This window comes from Pelmatolapia mariae, linkage group LG14 (assembly GCF_036321145.2).
Source record: "Pelmatolapia mariae isolate MD_Pm_ZW linkage group LG14, Pm_UMD_F_2, whole genome shotgun sequence".
Classification (NCBI taxonomy): domain Eukaryota; kingdom Metazoa; phylum Chordata; class Actinopteri; order Cichliformes; family Cichlidae; genus Pelmatolapia; species Pelmatolapia mariae.
In genome coordinates this window covers 40,051,925-40,075,835 of record NC_086239.1, presented here as the reverse complement: position 1 = coordinate 40,075,835, position 23,911 = coordinate 40,051,925, and the positions used below count along the sequence as shown (strand labels likewise).

Sequence of the window (23,911 nt, the reverse complement as noted above, 5' to 3'; positions counted from 1 at the left end):
GTAAGATGTTCTGGCTTTGCGGAGGGCTTTCTTATAAAGCAGCAAACTATTTCTCCAGGCTAAATGATGATCCTCTAAATTTGTGACACGCCATTTCCTCTCCAGCTTACGAGTTATCTGCTTTAGGCTACGTGTTTGAGAATTATACCACGGAGTCAGGGACTTCGGATTTGAGGCCTTAGTTTTCACAGGAGCTACAGTATCCAGAGTCGTACGTAGTGAGGAGGTAAAATAATTAACAAGATAATCGACCTCTGTTGGAGTAGCGTTCAGATAGCTGCCCTGCTCTATGTTGGTACAGGGCATTGAAGATGATAACAGTGGGTGGATTATATTCTTAAACTTAGTTACAGCACTTTCAGAAAGACATCTACTTTGATAAAGTCTACTCTCCATTGCTGTGTAATCAATCATTGTAAATGTAAATGTTATCAGGAAATGATCAGACAGCAGAGGGTTTTCAGGAAACACTGTTAAATGTTCAGTTTCTATGCCATATGTTAAAACAAGATCTAGAGTGTGATTAAAGTGGTGGGTGGGTTCTTTTACATTTAGAGAGAAGCCAATTGAGTCTAATAACAGATTAAATGCAATGTTGAGGCTGTCATTTTTAGCATCTACATGGATGTTAAAATCACCCACAATAATTATTTTATCAGAGCTGAGCACTAAATCAGATAAAAAGTCTGAGAAATCAGAGAGAAACTCTGTGTAAGGCCCAGGTGGACGATAGATGATAACAAGTAAGACTGGTTTCTGAGTTTTACAGCTGGGTTGGACAAGGCTAAGCATCAGGCTTTCAAATGAATTAAAAGTCTGTCTTGGTCTTTTGTTAATTAATAGACTGGTGTGAAAAATTGCTGCCACACCGCCCCCTCGGCCTGTGCTTCGAGGTTTCTGGTAGTTAGAATGATTCGGGGGTGTTGATTCATTTAAACTAACATAATCATCCTGCTGCAACCAGGTTTCTGTAAGGCAGAGTAAATCGATTTGTTGATCAATTATTAAGTCATGTACTAACAGAGACTTGGAGGAGAGAGACCTAATATTTAATAATCCACATTTCACTGTTTTACTCTTTGGTTCAGATGTGGATACTGTATTGTTCTTTCTTTTTGATTTTTTATGTTTAAGTTTGTTATTGCTGGTTTTTGGTTTGTTTTTTGTCTTTTTGGGAGCTGACACAGTCTCAATGGAGATGGTTTTTTGGGGGGGTAGCAGGAGGAGAGAAGCTGCAGAGAGGCGTGTAAGACTGCAACTCTGCTTCCTGGTCCCAACTCTGGATAGTCATATTTTGGGGGGTTTAATAAATTGGTCCATATTTCTAGAAATGAGAGCTGCTCCATCCAAAGTGGGATGGATGCCGTCTCTCCTAACAAGACCAGGTTTCCTCCAGAAGGTTTGCCAATTATCTATGAAGCCCACATCGTTTCTGGGACACCACTCAGACAGCCAGCAATTTAAGGAGAACATGCGGCTAAACATGTCACTCCTGGTCTGATTGGGGAGGGGACCAGAGAAAACTACAGAGTCTGACATTGTTTTGGCAAAGTTACACACGATTCAATATTGATTTTAGTGACCTCCGATTGGCGTAACCGGGTGTCATTACTGCCGACGTGAATTATGATCTTACTGTATTTACGTTTACCCTTAGCCAGCAGTTTTAAATTTCCTTCAATGTCGCCTGCTCTGGCCCCTGGAAGACAATTGACTATGGTTGCCGGTGTCTCTAGCTTCACATGTCTGAGAACAGAATCACCAATTACCAGAGTTTGACCCCCGGCGGGTGTGTCGCCGAGTGGGGAAAAACGGTTAGACACATGAACAGGTTGGTGGTGTACCTGGGGCTTCTGTTTAAGACTATGCTTCCTCCTCACCGTCACCCAACCGCCCTCGTTCCCCAGCTGCTTGGGGTCTGCCGGGGGAGAGCTAGCGGGGCCTACGCTATCGTCGGCTGCACCAGCTACAGGGGCCTGGCTAGCTACGGGTGAATGAAGGGTGCGAAGCCGAGTCTCCAATTCAGTAATCCTGGCCTCCAGAGCTGCAAATATGCTACATTTGTTACAGGTATCATTACTGCTAAAGGAGGCCGAGGAGTAACTAAACATCTGACACAATGAGCAGGAAAGTGCAACAGGGACAGGTGAAGTAGCCATGGTGCTAACGAGTCAGCTACGAGCTGAGCTAAGCTAAGCTAGCGAAACAGTAAAGAGACAGTGAGTGAATACTTTGGCTATAAATTAGGTAGTGAGCACACAGAAAGGGTGATTCAGATGAAGCACGTTAAGATTATACTATGAAAAGGGATGTATCAAAAGATTTCAATTAAATTGCTAAGCAGAAAAGCTACTCAGAAACACCACTGTGTTTGAGAAGGAACAGGAAGTGATACTCTACCACAAAGCGAGCGAAACACCAAGTGACAGCGCCACCCACAGGAACAGGGTCAAGATCAGTTTCAGAGGACAACAAACAATGGGTAACAACACAAGCTAGACCAGCCAACTAGACAGAATCAAAAGCCAAAGTAAAAAGTTTTAAGATGTGATTTAAAAGACTGGATAGACTCTGCAGTACGAATATGAACAGGGAGGTTATTCCAGAGTCTAGGTGCCACGGATGCAAAGGCCCGGTCACCTCTCGACTTCATTCGAGACCTAGGTTGTGCTAGGAGCCTGTGATTGGACGATCTAAGTGCTCTGTTGGGATTGTATAAGTGGAGTAGTTCAGAAAGATAGCTGGGCGCTAAATTATTCAGAATTTTAAAAGTGAACAAAAGAATTTTAAAATCTATCCCAGATAGCAAGGAAACATTGAAACAATGTTGAGTCAATATCAGGCGACGTCATTGAATCAACGTTGAAGTGTGACGTTGACCCAACGTCACTCTTGCACCCATTTTTAACATTGAAACAACGTCAGGTTTTGATGTTGAATCAATGTTGAAACCTGACATTGATTCGACGTTATATTTTCTAACACTGTTGACATTGAAACACTGTTGAGATATGGTATTGATTTTCCACCTCTTTCGCACAGTTGCTTTTTATTGAAAAAAACAAAAAAACAAAAAAGGTCAATAGACATGTATCATTTGCAAAGTACTTTATTAAAAGACAAAGTTTCCTATTTACATTTCTATGTTTCACGTCACTTTTTATTATTTACTCCGGGATGGGGATGGATGATGTGCGTCCTGCGTGCCACCCGTACGATCTGGAGCATATCTGAGCCATTTCTGGACTGCTTGAGCAAAGACCAACTCAGACATAGAGTTCGCCCCTACCTGCTGCGCCAGGCCATCTAGGACAAAAATAGACACACACACAAAAAAACAAAGACAAAAAAAGGGAATTAGAGCACATGAATAAGCTCTTGTTAATTGTCTTCAGCAGGGAGAAAGTATGTAAACTCCTAGGCTGATAAACATGAAAGTCACCAGGCGGAAATCAGCAAACTGCCGCATTTGATTCCCAAAGAGCTATAAGCTGAAAATGTGATATGTCTTAGCATGGTGTGCCGTGTATCCTTTAAAAAAAAGAAAAAGAAAAAGAAAACATAGGGCCCTCAGGCTGTACAAAGTGTACAACCCAAGGACAAAACAAGCCGAAGACCAAAGACTCCATCTCCAGATTAACCGGACATGAAAGTCTTGTTATTAAGAAAGACAAAGTAATATAGCAAAAAACAGACATAGGAAATGTGAAACGCACCCAGCACATCAATTGATCCCTTTATTGTTCACTTTAGGCTCATAAAACTACAATAAATGTTAAAACTTACCAAATATGCATCTGCACGGCGCTGTCTCTTTAAATGCCCTTTTTTGCTTTGTCTGGTCCTTGGTATTTTTTCCCTGCCCAGTTGAGTACAGAGGCCAGCTCCTTTGTAATGGCATAAACCATTACACGGCGGACTCGCACCTCCAGTGTGGTCCAGCAGCACCAATCAACGCAAAGCGTCTCACCTATAGACACATTTTATGAGATGGAATTAGCGTGTCTCATGTCTTAAATGTGTATGCAAGTGCTTGTGTGTTTACTTCATGTAATTGATGATAGAAACATGTCATTTAGTTTTCCCTAAAGCCTGATTTTCAAGTCATACAAAGAATAAACCAAAGTATTGGCAGTGCAATGTATTTCTATTCCCTTTTGTTGGATATTCATTTGTTAGTTCTTGTAACTGCTAAAAGTGTTTACTAGTTTTTGCCTGTCACATATATTTGTTATACCATGTAAACTGTGAAATTCCAAGATTTTCAAACTTGCCTTGCAATAGTGGCTTCACAGAGTCTCTGGAATCTACAGAAAAAAAAAATCACAACAAGATGACATTCAGGAGTATAAATTGGGTTTTCTTTTTAGATAAGAGTACAATGACATTGTGATGCAGCTTTAAAGCTTTTTTAAAAGCATACCATCTATAGGGAAGACATCAGACTCTGCATGCTGGGGAGATCGCAAAGCTGTGTCGGTTTGTGCCGGAGTGGCGAAAGGTGCCGGGAGCTGGGTGGGGCATTATGATGGTTGCTATCAGTGGGCTGGGGGGCAGACTGCGGAGTGGTGAGGGCTGTTTAGAAAAAGATAATTTTTTAAGTATTTAAGAATACAGACAACTTGTCAAAAAAGTTTCCTTGTGTCAGACACAGATATGTAAACAGACACTAGACAGTATTTTATTACCTGGTATTTTCACTCGAGGGGCCTGGGGAAACCGTTTTTTTGTAGGCTGCTCATCCTCTGAGTCCGTATATGTGTACAGGGGATTTGGTCTAAAGAAAAGAAATTAAAAACGGTCTTAAGTAATTGTAAATATGCTTTTGGCATATTGTTTCCTAAAGTTAGTTTGATTTCTAACAACACACACAGGAAACAGAGATGTGCAAGAAGGTGCAGTATACAATGAATTTTTGAAGTGCACAAGTGTACACGGCTTTGCATTTTTAAAAAGTTTACAAACTTCCACTTTTTGGACTATATTATGTGGTGATATTGCAGTATGCAAGCACCACAGATATGTATAAAAGACAAGATCATAAATTCTTAACAATCAAAGATATGTTTGTGAATAAAAAAGTTTTACTTGTGCTTTCTTTTAAGACTGGTCTGAGTTTCAGCTTCGGACTGAAGGTCAGACGTATCACAGCGTTCACGTGGATATCTCTGAAGACTGCGTTCTGCTTCGTGAAATGCGCCTGGAAATACAAACACAATGTACGGCCAGACATACATTACGTGTGGACAAAAGGTGCAAACGCATAGAAAAATCAGCGGTTTCAAAAATACGCTGGTACGTGTGGACGTAGCCTTATTCATTATTTAAGGCACAAACGGAAAGTCATGTACACGTGCAACGTAAAGTTAGGTGCGCGTGCGACGTACAGTCACGTGGGCATGCTGCGTGAGCTTTCAAACTGAGTCTAAAGTTTTCGTGTGCGAATTGAAGCGAGTGCTCTCCAATCATCAAAAGTAACAAAGTCATTGAACACGTTTATACAGTTAACTTTACGTTTATCAATCATATATCACAGATTTAGAATTTTTTGTAGTACTAAGCAACTACAGAGCGAAAGTCTGGGTCAAGCGCCGAGGCGACGGCAAGAAGAAAGGAAACCTCGAAGCGTTAAAGCTAGCTTTGTAAGGGAATATAACGAAGAAATTATGAAACGAAAATGTTTTCTTTGTTGATATACTTTGTTCGCAGTGCAATTTATTTGTTGCCGAATTGTAAGAAGTAGACACAATTTCGGGCTCCCACATTTTGTGGGAGCAACGTAAATAACAGTAAAAAAGTCGTTAATGTACAACATTAACAAGTTTTTTACTGTTATTCAAATGCAAACATAACGAAATAACGAGTAAAAAAAAATCATTCATTCTTACCTTATACTAATCATGGTGCAGGCCAGTGCAGTGCATGAACTGATGCCTTCTCCGGTCAATTCCGCTGAGAGTAAATCAAATGTCCCGCTCTACTGTAGAAGACAATGAATACCTGGGGGGATGTACCAATGTGAGAGGGGTGCTGTGGAATAGTCCAAGTGATCGCTGCTTTAATTTCCCGGTCAACTATACATAAATTGCACATAGACACGATTTTTTAAAGCTGGTGAACTAGACCAAGTCATTGATAACAAATGAACAATAAATCTACTTTCTCTGGTACTTTATACCCGATCAGTTGCAATGCAATTTAATGCTCAACTACAAATCGATGGTTTTTGATGGTGACCGGAGCCGAATGATCGTCAACTATAAATAGACGTTTTCTCAACGTTGTTGTTGTCACCTGGTCGACTATAAATAGATCAAATATCAATGACAAAAAAACAACGGTGAATCAACATCGTTACAACGTCTCTATAGTAAGACCGTCGGTTTACCACAGTATTTCAATGTTGTTACAACATTGGCATTTCAACCCCGACCATATACGACGGTTCGGATGAAAAATCAACATAGATTCAATGTCGTCTTGCTATCTGGGCCGATATATAACAGGGAGCCAATGTAATTTGGCTAAAATTGGAGTTATGTGTTCATAGATTCTCGTACCTGTTAAAAGACGCGCAGCTGCATTTTGAATTAACTGAAGCCGGCAAAGAGAAGAGTGTTGGAGGCCCGAGTAGAGGGAGTTACAGTAGTCCAATCTAGATGTAATAAATGCGTGGATAAGCTTTTCAAGATCCTTTAAAGGAAGGAATGCCTTTGCTTTAGATATCTGACGCAACTGGTAAAAGCTGTTTTTTTTTACCACAGTGGAGACGTGTTTCTCAAGTTTAAAAGAGCCATCCAGGAACACCCCGAGGTTTCTTACAGTGAGCGAGAGATGGCTAGCGAGAGGGCCTAGGGCATCAGCTAACTGGTCTAGCGGAGTTTGACTACCAAATACTATGATTTCGGTCTTATTCTCGTTCAGTGTAAGACAATTATGTGATAACCAAATTTTAACTTCATGTAAACAGTTGAACAGAGGTTGCAAAGAAGCAGTCACATCGAATTTCAAAGGTGAATAAATCTGGATATCATCGGCATAACAGTGAAAGGAGATGTTATATTTTTAAAAATTAATCCCAACGGCAACATGTACAAAGAGAAAAGAGCAGGTCCCAGCACGGACCCTCGAGGCACGCCACAATAAATAGGGGCAGAAGCCGAGGAGTGTTGCCCCATAGCAACAGAGAAGGACCTCTCTGAGAGGTACGATTTAAACCAAGATAAAACCGTACCTTTGAGACCAACAAGATGTTCCAATCTTGATAGAAGACTGTTGTGGTTAACCGTGTCAAAAGCAGCAGACAAGTCAAGTAAAACTAAAACCACGGAATATCCAGAGTCAACAGTTAAAAGAAGATCATTAAAAACTCTAAGTAAGGCTGTCTCTGTGCTGTGGCGAGGTTTAAAACCAGACTGAAACTTTTCGTTAATACCATTTGCATCTAAAAAGGCCTGAAGTTGTTTTAGAACTACCTTTTCGAATATTTTGGAAATAAAAGGGAGTTTGGAGATCGGCCTGTAGTTAGTGAGAGCATTAGGGTCAAGATTTTTCTTTTTCATAATAGTTGCACAACAGCATGCTTAAAGACAGACGGTACACAACCTGATGACAATGATGCATTCAGCAGAAATAAGATACAAGGACCAATAGTATGTAAAGCTTCCTTAAAGAAACGAGAAGGAAGAATATCGTGTGGGGAACCAGAGATTTTGAGATGATCAATTATATCTTTTAAAGCAGGATAAGACACTGGCTCAAACTGTTGAAAGACAGTCAAGCATTCAGAGGCTGGAACTGGGTCTAAAACTGATGATGAATAAGATGGATGAGAAGCCCTTAAAGCTGAGATCTTTTCAGAAAAATACTTTAAGAATTTATCACAAAGAGCATGGGAGGCGTCTCTATAAGTGATAGTGCAAGGGTTTATCACAGAGTTAAAAGTATTAAAAAGGGCTCGGGGGTTGTGGCTATTAGTCATAATAATGCTAGACAAAAAGGCAGATTTGGCAGCTTTAACAGACTTTTGATACTTAGACAATTATGGAGGATGTCCAGAGAGACGTGGAGTTTGTCTTTCCTCCATTTTCTTTCAGCACGACGACATTCACGCCAAAGGGCGCGAGTAGTATCATTTAGCCAGGGTTGTGAGGATTTGGCACGTTTAATCCTCAGAGGTGCCACAGAGTTAAGAATGTCAGCGCATGTAGTATAAAAGAGGTTAGCAAGCTCATCCGCTGATAAAACCCCATTACAGTTAGCATCAGAGAGGGGAGAGTCAAGGAAAGCATCAATGAAGTGGGCGATTGACTGGGAGTTAATCGTGCGTGATTGCCGCACAGGACCATCACTGTTCAAATCCACATCGCTCGCTACAGTATTAAACAAAACCGGGAAGTGATCAGAAATCCCAGAGTCCTTTATGTCCGTGATGCAAATATCCAGACCGTAAGATAGTACCAAATCAAGTATATGACCTTTAGTGTGAGTTGGTTCACTTACCCACTGGGTGAGATTGAGGGTGCTAATAAGAGCGAGGAAATCCTTAGCTAGCGAACTGTCCTGACAGCAAACATGAATGTTGAAGTCACCAACAATTAGTATACGGTCATAACGTGGCACTAGGCTCCCCAGTAGATCAGCAAATTCTGGAAGAAAATCCTTGATAAGTTTCGGGGGGCGATACACCACAGCACAGAGGATGGAGGGGACGCAGTTCACTTCCAATAACTGCACCTCGAAACTGGGGTACAAAACAGGTGGCAGCTGCCGACATCGAAGTTTGTTTTTAAAAACTGAAGCTAGCCCTCCACCTCTTCCAGTGGTCCGGGGTGAGCTAATAAAAGCGTAGCGAGGTGGGAGCAGCTCCGAGAAGGGAAAAAGTTCGCCGGGGCGAAGCCAAGTTTCCGTCAGGAATAAGAAATCCAGTCCTGACAATAGAATAAGATCATCCATCCATCCATCCATCCATTCGCTTCCGCTTATCCTTTTCAGGGTCGCGGGGGGCGCTGGAGCCTATCCCAGCTGTCATAGGGTGAGAGGCGGGGTACACCCTGGACAGGTCGCCAGTCCGTCGCAGGGCCAACACACAGGGACAGACAACCATTCACACTCACATTCACTCACACATTCACACCTAGTGGCAATTTGGATTATCCAATTAACCTATTCCCACAAGCTGCATGTCTTTGGACGGTGGGAGGAAGCCGGAGTACCCGGAGGGAACCCACGCAAACACGGGGAGAGCATGCAAACTCCACACAGAAAGACCCCGGCCTGATGTTGGAATTGAACTCAGGACCTTCTTGCTGTGCGGCAACAGTGCTAACCACCGTGCCACCGTGCTGCCCAGAATAAGATCATTTAAAATAAAAGTCTTATTCGCCAGTGACCTTGTATTTAGCAATGCCATACGGAGAGTGGTCACACTGTTACTGGTAGGAGAACGCCGCAGCAGGCGAAGGTTGCCGAGATTCGCGCCTCCTCTGGAGGACCGCACCCAGCACCGACCGGGTGGAAGATCAGCTGGGAGGTCGAGGTAACCATAAGGTCCAACAGGGCGAATCCAGCGATGACAGAACAGTCTGAAGTTAGCATGGTCTCAGAGGGCAGGAATAGATGACAAAATGTTTATAGAATAGCAGTCATTTGTCGCAACATAGGACTTTAAAAAGGCCTTGATACGAACACGGATGCCGCCACGTTTACCCCGTCTCCGTGAACGTTTCCTTTGAGAGAAGGTAGATGGTAAGTGGCAGAGGTAATCAGGGAAGTCCTTCGAAAGCAGAGGAGGATTGTCAGATCTCCATTTAAAATCTTGTGTCTGGTAGTCCAAAGGCCGGAGATTCAAAAGAGTTTGGCGATCATAGGCAAGTAACGTGGAGACATCAGGGCAGCACATAGAGAGAAGGACGACAAACAACAAACAACAGCGGAGGAGACGGCTTGCCGTGAACACTGGCGCCATCTTGGAACGCCTCATAGGCCAGGTGTTCTGTTCACATGCTGCATGTGCTGCCTGGGCAATGGATGGCCACAGTCCTGGAGTCCTTGAAGCTGAAAAAGTCTGAGATTGAACTATATTTGGGGTACCACATGGTAGGTGGGCAGGTGCGCCTGCAGGTGGATAAAACAATGGCTATCACAGCCTGCCCCCATCTTAAGACTAAAACAGAGGTGTGCAAGCTCTTGGCGCTGGCTGGTTTTTATCCATGGTTCGCCCTGAACTTTGTGGAGCTGACCAGCCCCTTAACTGATCTCATCCAAAAGGATCTCCCTGATTGGACCAGATCTGGTCAATTGGACAGAACAGTGCCAGGCAGCTTTTGCACAGGTGAAGAAGGTTCTCTGTGGGAAACCCCTGCACCATTTCTAACTTTTCCCTACCTTTCATCCTGCAGATTGATGCAGACTGACGTAGGCCTGGGGGCTGTTTTTCCTAGCAGTTAAGAAAGGTTGTGTATATCAGCAGGAAACCTTTGGAGTGGGAGTCCAGGTACAGCATCGTGGAGACAGAGTGCTTGGCAATCTGGTGGGCGGTCAACTTCCTCCATTATTACCTCCTGGGCCACCCTTTCACCTTCTGTTCGGATAACGCCCCCCCCCCCGCATTGGCTCCACTGCATGAAAGATCCCAATGCCGGGATCTCACGGTGGGTTCTTGCTCTTCAGCCTTTTAGGTTCAAAGTGGTCCATAGACTGGGGGCACAAATGGTCGTGGCTGATTTCCTCTCCCACCCAACTGGCAAAGTGTGGTTTGTGGCTCAGCTGCAGGGCAGTGGTGCACCAGCAGGTTCAGGGTGTCAGGGGAGGCTGGTTGTCACAGCCGGTGAGCATTACCTAATCCACCTTCTCTACTTCAGGAGCCAGCAGGGCCAGAGGAGGAGGGCAGTAAGTCGGAGCTGTCAGGAAACACCTGAATCTGTGCAGAGTGTGTGATGTGGAACAATGGAGGTAGCTGAAAAGCTGCTCTGATAAGGGTGAAAGAAAAACAGTGCAAATAAATGTTGCTTGACTCGCAACGCTGTATGCTTTGGCTCCTTTTTGTCATACATGACTTTCCTCTGATAGCAGTACCAAGTGCTGCGCCATTCAGAGCTCTCTGTGTTCAGCAGAGTATCTTGAAAATGTCCTTCATTTTTGGCAAGCAGCAACAAATACCTCTCTCTACGTCTAAGGCACATACTCGTACCCTACTGTTGTCACTCGTAATTACATTAGGAAATTAACAGTAAAAAGTATGTGGAAAATGGGAAACCAGTAACTTAAGAATGTTAAGTGTTTAACTGGAAAAACTCGGGACAATCTGGGCAAAAAAACATTGTGTCCATTACACAAAAGGAGCCCATGATAGTGTGTAGCTTTTTCCTTATTACTGACCTTGTTGGTCATGGAATCATAATCTAAAATATGGACACATACAAAAGCAAACATACAAACACATCCCACAAATAAAAAAAAAACAAAAACCTCTTACTTCTGTGGATTCTTTATTATAATGCAAAATATGATTATAGTTGTTTGTTTAGATGGAACAAACTTCCAACGTTACCAAGAGGCCCTTCCTGTGGGATGTTGGGTAATAGGGTCAGTGTCCTGCTGTGGGCTTTCCCTGAACTGAAATGGTTAAAAGGGAATGCAGAGTTTCCACTCAGTTAGGAGGGGCTGACTGTGAGCAGGTAAGGACTGCAGGTAGACACTGGGATTTACACAGTGGTCTAAAACCAAGCTGATGTTGATTTCACATTGAGTAATTTCATCTGAATATGTAAACTGACCACAGTTTCAGTTTGTTGATGATGTAATTGGATGTTGTGCCAAAGATTTTTTTTACATTTTTACGTAAGAACTGTTAAAATCACATCATCCAGTGGGCACTGTCAATAAGCTTTATCAACTGAAGTGGTAATCATGACAAACTCTACACAGTTCTCACATTTCAGACTTGCATTGTTGAATATTGGGATTTTTAAGTATTTAAGTTTTATGCTTGTCATATGTTTCTATATTTCAGTAGTTTGCACCAATGTCCTGCTGATTGTGGTTATCTGTGTGAACAGAAGCTTACATGAACCTATGTACATGTTTCTGTGCAGCCTGTTTGTGAATGCATTGTATGGTAGCACAACTCTGTTTCCACCGCTCCTGCTTCACATCATCTGTGATATTAATATCATTTCTGCATCTTTATGTTACTTGCAGATTTATTGTATTCACTGCTATGGCAGTGCCGAATATCTAAATCTGGCTGTTATGTCTTATGACAGATATCTCGCTATCTGTTTTCCACTGCAATACAACACATACATGACACCCAAGAGGATTGCTATACTAATTGCTATAACATGGTTATATGCTATTCTTGCATGTGCTCTCATGATTTCATTGAGTTCCACCTTACCACTTTGTGGGAACATTATTAACAAAGTGTACTGTGACAACTACTCTGTCATAAAGCTGGCTTGTTCTGACACTAAAGCACTTAATATATATGGAATTATTATTGTTTTATGCACAGTATGTTGTCCTCTGATGTTCATGCTTTACACTTACATAAAAATCCTTAGAGTTTGTTCTTCTGGTTCTAAACAGGTGAGGCAGAAAGCTGTCACTACCTGCAGTCCTCATCTTGCCTGTGTGTTAAACTTTTCATGTGGAGCTTGCTTTGAAATATTACAGAGTAGGTTCAATATGAGCAGTGTACCTATTTTGTTACGTATATTTCTGTCATTATATTGGCTAATAAGCCAACCACTATTAAATCCTTTAGTTTATGGCCTGAACATGACTAAGATCCGCATTTTATGTAAAAATCTGCTGACACTTAGAACTTTAAATTGAAGTAAAGTTTTGCATGATGATCCTAGACATACATTTTCTAAGGAGTTTCTTGGCTTTGGCTACATCTTAAGTCAACCTTAAGAAAAAATAGGCATTAAACCTTATTTCCAGGCAGCCATGGGTCTTTTAAATGCCTTAGGATGCTTGAATGTTACTATTTTATTCTCGACTTCTAGATTTGGGGTTAGAGTTACATTTTATGTTACATTTTTAGTATTACTATGTATATTTTTTAATTACTATGTCTGCTTGATGGTTGTGTAATTTCTGCTGACTACACAATAAATTGCCTAAAATAAACAAATACTTGATCCATGAATGAAGTGAAAATCATCATTACTGAAATGTTCCCGTCACTTTAAAGTGTTGTATTTTAAAAATATTTATCAATTCGTCTGCACTTTTGCGCTGAAAATCAATTCGAGTACCCGACCTTCTTGGAGTCCCTGGGTGGTGTCATGTTCAAAGTTTTTCAGAAGGAATTTCAGGAGAAAGATCTGTCATTTAAAATGATTTAACTTGATTGATTTAATTTGCTTTGGCAGTTGAAATTACAAGTTTACACAGCGCTGTGGACCTCTGTGTGAACCAGCAGCATGCTTCACAAAAAGGATAACCCTCAAGCAGGCTGTATAACATTATATAGTGAGACAAAAACAAAGATTATCGCAGCTATCTTTCCCCCACATGGACGTGGCAGTCTTGCTGTCTGCTGCGAATCATCCTCATACCTCTGTGACCCCGTCTGGTATCTGCTTCCTCCTCTCTAAGAGACACACAAGGAAAACACCTCCCCACCTAGCCTTGCTAATCTAATGTTATTATCCATTGTTCTTCTACTGATTCTAAGTTCTGGTTCAGGATATCATGTTCGGGACTCTCTAACCAGAGAATTATTTTAACCATTAGCGTGTTTGCAATCAACCCTCTGCACTCTACATCATTTCAACATTATATCCGGACAGTCACGCTGAACAAAGCTTTCGACTTTCAAAAGACGGAGTGCCAACTCATATGAGAACATTTGTTTATATGAAAATGATTGAAACCAGCTTTCTTTAGTAGGAAAATAAAATATTTTCAACCCTAACAGTGGGTTGCTTGAGGGCGCTCCACCTGGGGACTCTGTCGTCATTCTGGGACACTTCAACACTCATGTGGGCAACTACAGTGAAACCTGGGGGAAGGGTCTGACTGACCTAAAACTGAAAAGTGAGAAGTGTTCTGTTACTGGACTTCTGTGCAAGAGTAACACCCTAGGCCAGATCGATGATCAATCTTATAATCGTATCATAGATCTGGGTTTGGTTAACATATGGGACTTTGGAGACAGCCTATGCGTACCAGCAGTCCAAGCAGAACGTGGCTTGTGCAGTGGCTGAAGCAAAAACTTGGGTCTGGGAGGAGTTCAGAGAGGCATTGGAAAAAGATTTTTGGACTGCCTTGAAGTTATTCTCTCAAATTGGAGGCTTGGCAACGGAATATGCAGGCTGCGGAGCATAAACAGTCCCTGGAAAAGGCTGCTCAGGTGCATGGTTCAGATTCAAACGGATTCAAACAGGACTCATCTTGGAACACAAATAGCCACTGGGCAGGAAACAAGGTTGTCAGGCTCGAAGTTTTCAGGGTGGCAAAGATTAGATTCACTCCTTCATTCAAAGTTCTTATGCCAGCTCCATCCAGCACATGTTTGGCTGTCCTTTATACTTTTGATTTTACCTATATAGTTCATCTTTGAAAATGTGTTTTGTATCATTCTTTTCAGGACAACCTGTTTGAATTTACAATTATTATTTTTTTTATTTCTGTATTAACACAGTTGACAGACAAAAAACACAAAGGAATGTACTGTGAAAACAACATGTTTAAAGAACCATTTTCATAAGTTCAAATGGGGGCGTGCATGGGGTGGGAGGGGTTGTCCATGATAGAAAGAAGCTTTTTTAGCATTCTCCTCTCAGACACCTCCTCCAGGTTCTCAAGTCTGACACCCAGGACAGAACCAGCCTTTCTAATCAGTTTGTTCAGCCTGTTGGCATCAGCTGTCTTCACCCCACTGCCCCAGCACACAGCTGCAAAGAACACGACGCTCTCCAACACCGAGTGATAGAACATGGTCAGCATTTTCCTACCAACATTGAAGGACCTGAGCCGCCTCAGTAGGAAAAGCCGACTCTGCCCTTTTTTGAAGATAGCATTGGTGTTCTTGGTCCAGTCCAGTTTACAGTCCAAGTGTACCCCCAGGTACCGGTAGTCCTCAACGATCTCCACATCAGCCCCTCTGATGGTGACAGGGGTAGGAGGAGGAGCATGCTTCCTAAAGTCCATAATCAGTTCCTTTGTCTTTGTGATGTTAAGTTGTAGATGGTTTAGCTCACACCACTCGACAAAGCTGTCCACCACACTCCTGTACTCCTCCTCCTGTCCATCCCTGATACAGCCCACAATGGCAGAGTCATCTGAGAATTTCTGCAGATGAATGACTGAGACTTGTACCTGAAGTCAGATGTGTAGAGAGTGAAGAGGAAGGGTGATAGGACCGTCCCCTGCGGCGCCCCCGTGCTGCCCAGGATGTTATCTGAGCGGCAGCTCTTCAGTCGCACATGCTGTGGTCGACTTGTTAAATAGTCCGTAATCCAACCTACCAGTGGGGCGTCCACCTGCATTTCCGTGAGCTTATTCCCCAGCAGTGATGGTCTGATTCTGTTAAAAGCACTGGAGAAGTCAAAGAACATGACCCTCACAGTGCTCCCAACAATGTCCAGGTGAGAATAAGCCTGGTCCAGCAGGTAGATGATGGCATCCTCCACACCGATACGGGGTTGATAAGCAAACTGCAGGGGGTCCAGCCAAGGCTCCACCAGCAGACGCAGGTGTCTCAGGATGAGTCTCTCCAGCGTCTTCATGACATGTGAGGTCAGAGCCACTGGCCTGTAGTCACCGAGGGTCGACGGGTTGATCTTTTTAGGGACAGGAACCAGGCAGGATGTCTTCCAGAGTGATGGGACTCTCTGCATTTCCAGGCTCATGTTGAAGATCCGTTGTAGAACTCCAGACAGCTGGGAAGCACAGCACCTGAGGGCCCTGGGACTGACACCGTCAGGGCCAGCAGCCTTGCTGGAGTGGAGTCTGCCCAATTCTCTTTTGATGTCATCTGCTGAGAGGGACAGGGTGAGACAGTCTGAGGGGGCAGGAGAGGGGGGAGGCGAAAGGAGAAGATGGGAAGAGCTGGGTGTGGAGACAGGAGACGCAGGGCAGTCAAACCTATTGAAGTGCAGATTAAGGTTGTTAGCACTTTCGATGTCCCCATCCATCCCAACACCTCTCTTTTGTCTCAGGCCAGTGATAGCCCGCATTCCATTCCACACCTCCCTGGTGTTGTTTTCCTGCAGTTTGTTTTCCAGCCTCCGTCTGTAGGACTCTTTACCCTCTGCAATCTTGGCTTTCAGCTCCTTCTGCACCAGTTTCAGCTGATCTCTGTCACCGTTTCTGAAAGCTCTTTTTTTCTTGTTCAGGGTTGCTTTTATGTCTTTGGAAACCCAGGGCTTATTGTTGGGGAAGCACAGAATGGTTTTTTTGGGAACCAGAGTGTCCACACAGAAGTTGATATAGTCTGTAACCGTTTTTGTGGCTGCAGGTTGTCTCTGAACAGCAGGTCTGTAAAGGGGCTGGAGGTAGACCAGGTTGTGATCAGCCCTGCCCAGAGGAGGGAGAGGGCTGGAGGTGTATGCCTCAGTAGCATTGGCATAAAACAGGTCCAGTGTTTTATTGTCTCTTGTTTTGCAGTCCACATACTGCTTGAATGTAGGTAGAACAGTGGAGAGGTTCGTGTGGTTAAAATCGCCCGTTATAGCCACAAACGCAGAGGGACTACGATTTAGCAGGTCCGCTGTCGCAGAGCTGATGACGAAGATGAGTGGATGATGGGGTGGGTGCAGTTTTCTCTGTAGTGGGGTCGGGTGGGCTGTCCCGGGCCCTGTGGGGCCGGGCGGCGCTGCTGCACTGGGCCCTGGTCCGGATGGGCCTGGGCCCCCTTTCCCTGGCGGGTTGCAGAGCATGGGGGTGCCTACTGGGGTCAGCGGGGGAGCTGGCCCCAGGGAGGGGTCACTTGCCCCTCCCTTTCTTCCCTCCCCATCTCCAGCTGCCTCCCTCTTCCCGCTCCACCACAATCACCCACACATGCAGGGCCTTGGGGTAGGGGTGTGTCACCAGGGTGCAGAGGAGGCATCCCCCCCCTCTGTCCCCTTCTGGCTGCCTCTGCCTCAATTTTATCTCACAACTTAGACATTCACATTACTCACACTCTCATAACACATACATATAGGATCTTGGGGGTGGGCTCACAACACGGACTCCAAATTACCATCAGGGTGTACACCTCACCCCTGGCGTCGTTGCCCACCTCTCAATTTTAAATACACGTAGACATTGAGGGCTATCAGGAGGGGCTATGCGCTTACCTGCTGCTCTCTGGCAGGTAGCTCCATGCCCTCCTGGGTTTTAATTGCACCTTAGAACACATATACATCAACACTACATATGAGCGGGTAGAGGGAGGTTTGGAGTCTTCTCACACCCCCGGTCTCTGCGGCCTGCTGGAGCGGGGGGGCTAGGAGGAGGAGTTGGCCGTCCGACTGGGGTCTGGGGTGTGGGGCCTCCCTGCTGCTGCGGAGTCGGGGCAGTCTGCTTCTCCCCACTGCAGGGAAAAGGGTAACACCACCTGGGTCTGGGTGCAGTTTCCCCCTCCAGGGGCAAGGGTACCTAGACCCGGTTCTTAGAGTACGCTTGGGGAGTGTGATTGTGTGTACAGTGTCTCTTTATGTCTGTCTGTACGTTGGTTGAGTGTGGAGTAATTGCCTATGAGAGCATGAGGGTGGGAATGGATGTTTGTATTTGAGTGTGCCTGTATGTCTGTGTCTATATGTCAGGTTGGGTATCAGACGCCACCTCTCTGGGGACATCTCAGGCCCTCCAAGGTTTGGAGGCCTATCTCCCCCCACCACTTTCCCTGCCGGTGGCAGACGCCCTCAGACATCGATGCGTTGGTGGTTCTTTGTGTCCGGGGGTGGGCGTCCGGGTACACACCGGCTCACTCCTTGGTGGCTGCTTATCGGGGCCTGGAACCTGGGGCTCGCTCGGGCCACTTCGGGGGTGGGGTGCCCTCGGCCTCTCGGCCTGGGGCTCGGTCACTCAGGCACAGCTGGCTGCCGGCGGAGCTCACGGGCACGTCACTGCAACCCCCCCTGGCTTCTGCTCCGCGGCTGCTGAGTGACCCCTCATCTGGAACTCTCCTCAGCTCTTTCTGGGACAGTGGCGCGGCTGCCCCTCTGTTGGTCTTCCTTGGTCTCTTGTGTTCTGGGGGCCTCTGGATGTCTGGAGCCTGGATCTCCTCCATACCTGCTTCATGCCCTGGAGGACGGGGCAGTGGCCCCCCACACCCTCTAGCAGATCATTACATGAAGGAACCTTTTAAAAACAAGCGCGCTCATGCTCACAGGTGTACACACGGGTGATCACACACACAAACTACACCCTTTTTGGCTCCTACCTCAAAGCACACTGTGCACTGTCCCATATATCATTGTGATGTTGTTTATTACTCTCGTTTTCTTCTGCTTGCTTTCTTTTTTCTTTCTCAACAGGTGATCCAGGTGATCGATATATGTATTTTTTGTCTGCTTATTCTGTTGGTTTTTGTTTTTTGCCCTTTATCCCCGTCCCTCTTCCCCGCTGTTTTTTTTTTTTGTTTGTTTTGTTTTTTCCCCCCTCTTTCTTTCTCCCTTTTCTTTTCCCCTGTCCCGTATCTAGCAAGTAAAAAAAAAAAATAAATAAAATAAACAATAAAAGGTAAATCAAATGGACCATTACGGCAAGGCTGGGATGGTCCATTTGGTAAAGTAAATCCGTTGGGCATCTTTCTTCGCCTTTAGACAATAATTCTGATGGCAAAAGAACCAAACGGGACAGGTTTAAAAAAAAAAAAAAAAAAAAAAAAAGAGCTGATGACGTCATATGTTGGCATCAGGGGCGATGTAAACAATGACGATAATGGCGAGGGAAAACTCATGCGGTAGATAATATGGTCGAAGACCGACTGCTAACAGTTCGATGTGTTTGTTACACACAGCCATCCTAACCTTAACGTGACTGGGGGAACACCAGCAGTTGTTGACATAAAGAGCGAGTCCTCCTCCCCTCTTCTTCTCGCTGCTGCCTGGGTCCCTGTCCGCTCTCACACACGTAAATCCGTTTATATCCACCACCTGGTCCGGGATGTTTTTGTGCAGCCATGTCTCCGTGAAACACATAACACTGTAGTTCCTCTTGATCACCGCAGGGATCTCATGCTGAACACCGGCATGGCTGTGCTGTCTTAGCCCCAGCAGCTGGTCCCAGCTATAGACAAAGGGGCAGCGTGGCGTCGCGGTCATCTCAGTAGTTTTACATGGAGTTTCGTGTCCAAACACGGATAAAAACTTCTCGACTACACAAGAAGTATAAACTAAAAAACTAACTAAGTAGACAAAAAGAAATAAATAAGAGGAAAAGAAAGAAAGGGGAAAGTAATTTTCAACTGTAGAGAGCATGCTAGACAGGCTGCCATCCGAGACGGCGCCGGAAGTTATATGAACCACCTTTTGCTGCAATTCCAGCTGCCAGTCTTTTAGGGTATGTCTCTACCAGCTTTGCACATCTACAGACTGAAATCCTTGCCCATTCTTCTTTGCAAAACAGCTCCAGCTCAGTCAGATTAGATGGACAGCGTTTGTGAACAGCAGTTTTCAGATCTTGCCACAGATTCTGGATTGGATTTAGATCTGGACTTTGACTGGGCCATTCTAACACATGGATATGTTTTGTTTTAAACCATTCCATTGTTGCCCTGGCTTTATGTTTAGGGTCGTTGTCCTGCTGGAAGGTGAACCTCCGCCCCAGTCTCAAGTCTTTTGCAGACTCCAAGAGGTTTTCTTCCAAGATTGCCCTGTATTTGGCTCCATCCATCTTCCCATCAACTCTGACCAGCTTCCCTGTCCCTGCTGAAGAGAAGCACCCCCAGAGCATGATGCTGCCACCACCATATTTGACAGTGGGGATGGTGTGTTCAGAGTGATGTGCAGTGTTCGTTTCCCGCCACACATAGCGTTTTGCATTTTGGTCTCATCTGACCAGAGCACCTTCTTCCACATGTTTGCTGTGTCCCCCACATGGCTTGTGGCAAACTGCAAATGGGACTTCTTATGGTTTTCTGTTAACAATGGCTTTCTTCTTGCCACTCTTCCATAAAGGCCAACTTTGTGCAGTGCACGACTAATAGTTGTCCTATGGACAGATTCCCCCACCTGAGCTGTAGATCTCTGCAGCTCGTCCAGAGTCACCATGGGCCTCTTGGCTGCATTTCTGATCAGTGCTCTCCTTGTTCGGCCTGTGAGTTTAGGTGGACGGCCTTGTCTTGGTAGGTTTACAGTTGTGCCATACTCCTTCCATTTCTGAATGGCTTGAACAGTGCTCCGTGGGATGTTCAAGGCTTGGGAAATTTTTTTGTAGCCTAAGCCTGCTTTAAATTTCTCAATAACTTTATCCCTGACCTGTCTGGTGTGTTCTTTGGACTTCATGGTCTTGTTGCTCCCAATATTCTCTTAGACAACCTCTGAGGCCATCACAGAGCAGTTGTGGAGCTGTTTTGCAAAGAAGAATGGGCAAGGATTTCAGTCTCTAGATGTGCAAAGCTGGTAGAAACATACCCTAAAAGACTGGCAGCTGTAATTGCAGCAAAAGGTGGTTCTGCAAAGTATTGACTCAGGGGGCGGAATAATTACGCACACCCCACTTTTCAGTTGTTTATTTGTAAAACATGTTTGGAATCATGTATGATTTTCGTTCCACTTCTCACGTGTACACCACTTTGTATTGGTCTTTCACGTGGAATTCCAATAAAACTGATTCATGTTTGTGGCTGTAATGTGAAACAATGTGGAAAAGTTCAAGGGGGCCGAATACTTTTGCAAGTCACTGTATAACTATTTACCTAATAATACAGCCTTAGGCGTTTTTGGTACAACCATTCAGAACTACAGAACAATCAGGTGTCACAATAAGATGCCAAATAAGTGATTTGTGCCACTCAAAAAATAATTTCTGTCCACCAGAAGACAGAGTGTATCACTGCTGGCAGGGCTGGTGGCAGCGGTGGAGGCGAGCAGGAAAGAGGAGAGGAGAGGATGGGTGATCGGCAGCAAGATGGAGCCGCACAATCTACGGAAGCAATTAGAATAAGCACAAAACAACGAGTGAGGCAGGTGGCAGAGGGGTGGACTTTGGAGCTGACGCTACGGGAGGATGAATGGTACCCGCAGCACGGAAACGCACACTGACACAGAGATGAAAAAGTAAACAATCATGGAGACGAGTGATTTCTACAGAGGCAGGACTAGGACAGAAAACATGACTGGAGGGACCGGTACCGGTCTGTGAGTCATTTGGTATCGGGCCGGGAGAGTTGAGGCTCGGGTGTGAAATTTGTGGTTTTCAGGGTTTTTATCAGCTTTTAGCGTTATTTTTTAATCATTTTTAATGTTAAAAGAAGAATAAATCTTCTTTTTTCGGTACCGGCACTGGTTTTATTTTGTTGTATTTATCTGTGACACCTTAAAGGCCGGTCCGTAAAAATATTGTCGGACATAACCTCAGAACCTCTGTACAGCCATACAGGACCATATAGGATGCATGTAGTTCTCAGCAGAGTTGTCTGTTCAGTAGATGTATATGTTTGAGTATAACAAACAACAATAACATACATTTTTATCACAATTTGGAGATACTGAATTTTGGAAATTCTGTTCCCCACGTAGGTATTTCTAGATTCAGTTGCGTGATGGATTTGATTATATTCAGTAAATTTACTGTTTCTGATTAAATATTTTGATATAAGCTGAAATAAAGTTTCCACAGTATTTTATACATTTTTTTTTAATCACTTTCTCATGAATGACAAAAAGAAACATAGTATTTTCTTTTCGAAGCAAATTTCTGGATTGTTCCAAATGGGTTTTAGTTGACATGGGATAAATAAAGAAGTGACGTTCTTTTTAAAAATTCAAACCGGGCTGTAAGAGGTGTTTATGTGAAGGCTTTGAAAGCAGTCATGATGCTTAATACTGGAGCTGATGAGTGCGAGATTAGATATTTTTCTAGGTCCAGCCAAGGGACCTAGGAGGTCCATTTTGAAATATATGACAATCTATTGCATGAGATAAAATGTAGTAATAAAAAGATCACCATTGTGTTTGGGCTTTTGCAGAGTTTTTATATTTATCCGTAACAGTTTATTTTTTCTTAAAACTTCCAAAAGTTTGAATCTAGTCATGTAAACCAAGCAATACAAGGGTTATTTGTGACCAGTTAAAAAACTTGTTTATTTTAGGCAAAATCATCACTTTATTGGCAACTACTCTTCCCATGAGATATATAGGTAAAGGTTTTCCTACATGTGAGATCATCCTCTAACATTTACAGTAGGGGAATGTAATTCAAGTCTGAGAGCCTGGTGGAAAATGTATACCTAAATGTCTAAATGTCACCATACACATATAGGCTTAAAAATGGTCAATAATTAAGGGCAATGATGCGCAACTTTATTTCAGAGGTGTGTGTTTGTTATCAGACTTTTCCAGATGTTGCGGATTTTGGTCATTTTCAGGCCGTACATCACAGGATTGAAGAGCGGCTGGCATGTAAGAAAATATAATGATAAAAATATGCGCAGCATGTTTGGCACATTTTTCATATTAAATCTGCTCTGTAAAATTTCAAAGCTCGCTCCAAAGGAAAAGTTCAATATGGAAGCCAGGTGAGGCGTGCAGGTACTGACAGCTTTCTGTCTCGTCTGATCAGAACCAGAAAAACAAACCAGCAGAATCTTCATGTAGGTGTAAAGAATGAAAAGCAAAGCACCAAAGATTGTGCTAAAAGTAGCAAGGAGGCCATACAAGTTGATCACAGTGGTGTCTGAGCATGCCAACTTCACAACAGAGTGTGTGTCACAGTATACTTTGTAAATTGTGTTTCCACAGAACTGCAAAGGTGAAGTTAAAGATAGCAAGACAACCATTGCAAAACAAGGATAGAACCACGTTACAGCTATAAGTATGCCGATTTTTTTTGATGTCATATGTGTGTTGTATTGCAGAGGACAGCAGATAGCAAGGTACCTGTCGTAAGACATGATGGCTAAATTTAAATATTCTACAGCCCCATATGAATGTACACAGAAAATCTGCAGGAAGCACAGAGGAGCAGAAACAGTGTGAACATCAGAGAGGATCTGAAGCAGGAGGAACGGAAACAGCCCTGTACTACCATACAGCTCATTCACAAACAGGCTGCACAGAAACATGTACATAGGTTCATGTAAGCTTCTGTTCACACAGATAACCACAATCAGCAGGACATTGGAACCTACAATGAAAATATATAAAGCAAGAATAACAATGAAGCACAAGTTAGTTACATGTCCTGTGTCAAAATAGCCAGCAAGGGTGAAAAAGGAGACCTGTGTGGTGTTCATCATGATTGTTCTTTGGATTTAGAACAATTGATTAGTTCACATCAATAAATAATTTACCTTTTCTTGAAACTGGACTGCACTGACACCACATGCACCTTACACATTAAGCTCACCGGAGGATGAGTGAGTGTTATAATGCTAAAGCAATTCATTATCAGGGAAAGAACATAACAAAGTCAATTAAAGGTTTAGTTTAGAAATAACTAACAAAATGTCCCGTTGCCCTGTCCCCACTGAGCTGAAACACTGCTTCAGCTTCTTATAAACCTTCCTATAGAGAGGGAGAGAGAGAGAGAGAGAGAGAGAGAGAGAGATTAGTTCAGAAGTTTTTTTACTCTAAATCTGGTAAATATTCAACCTCAAATTAACTGTATTTCATCTATCCCACAGCAGCACAGTTCCTGCCAGTGCTGGTACCTGGAGGAAGACAGGGGGGGAGAGATAAATGTAGGCCTAGTGGATTGTTCTTTGCTATTTATTTTACTGAGAGTATTAAATTAACCACAA

At 43.8% G+C, this 23,911-nt stretch overlaps 2 protein-coding genes and 2 long non-coding RNA genes across 4 annotated transcripts; 1 reads left to right on the top strand and 3 right to left on the bottom strand.

The window, feature by feature from the left end:
- Positions 1-3,093: 3,093 nt before the first annotated feature.
- On the bottom strand, positions 3,094-4,131 carry LOC134641667 (uncharacterized). The gene is made up of 2 exons (XR_010095555.1): positions 3,787-4,131; positions 3,094-3,306 (listed from the first exon to the last, which is right to left on the bottom strand). It is a non-coding gene; the product is annotated as an uncharacterized LOC134641667 (long non-coding RNA).
- A 245-nt stretch (positions 4,132-4,376) lies between these two features.
- Positions 4,377-5,299, bottom strand: LOC135933754 (uncharacterized). Its single transcript, XR_010573927.1, has 3 exons — positions 5,089-5,299; positions 4,689-4,777; positions 4,377-4,575 (listed from the first exon to the last, which is right to left on the bottom strand). It is a non-coding gene; the product is annotated as an uncharacterized LOC135933754 (long non-coding RNA).
- A 6,611-nt stretch (positions 5,300-11,910) lies between these two features.
- Positions 11,911-12,840, top strand: LOC134640739 (olfactory receptor 4C3D-like). Its single transcript, XM_063492640.1, has one exon. The coding sequence runs from the start codon at positions 11,911-11,913 to the stop codon at positions 12,838-12,840; it is 930 nt and encodes a 309-aa protein (XP_063348710.1).
- Positions 12,841-22,477: 9,637 nt separating this feature from the next.
- LOC134640738 (olfactory receptor 4B13-like) lies at positions 22,478-23,455 on the bottom strand. The gene has a single exon (XM_063492639.1). It carries the CDS (start codon positions 23,405-23,407, stop codon positions 22,478-22,480), a length of 930 nt encoding a protein of 309 aa, XP_063348709.1. The 5' UTR covers positions 23,408-23,455.
- Between the last annotated feature and the right edge of the window lie 456 nt (positions 23,456-23,911).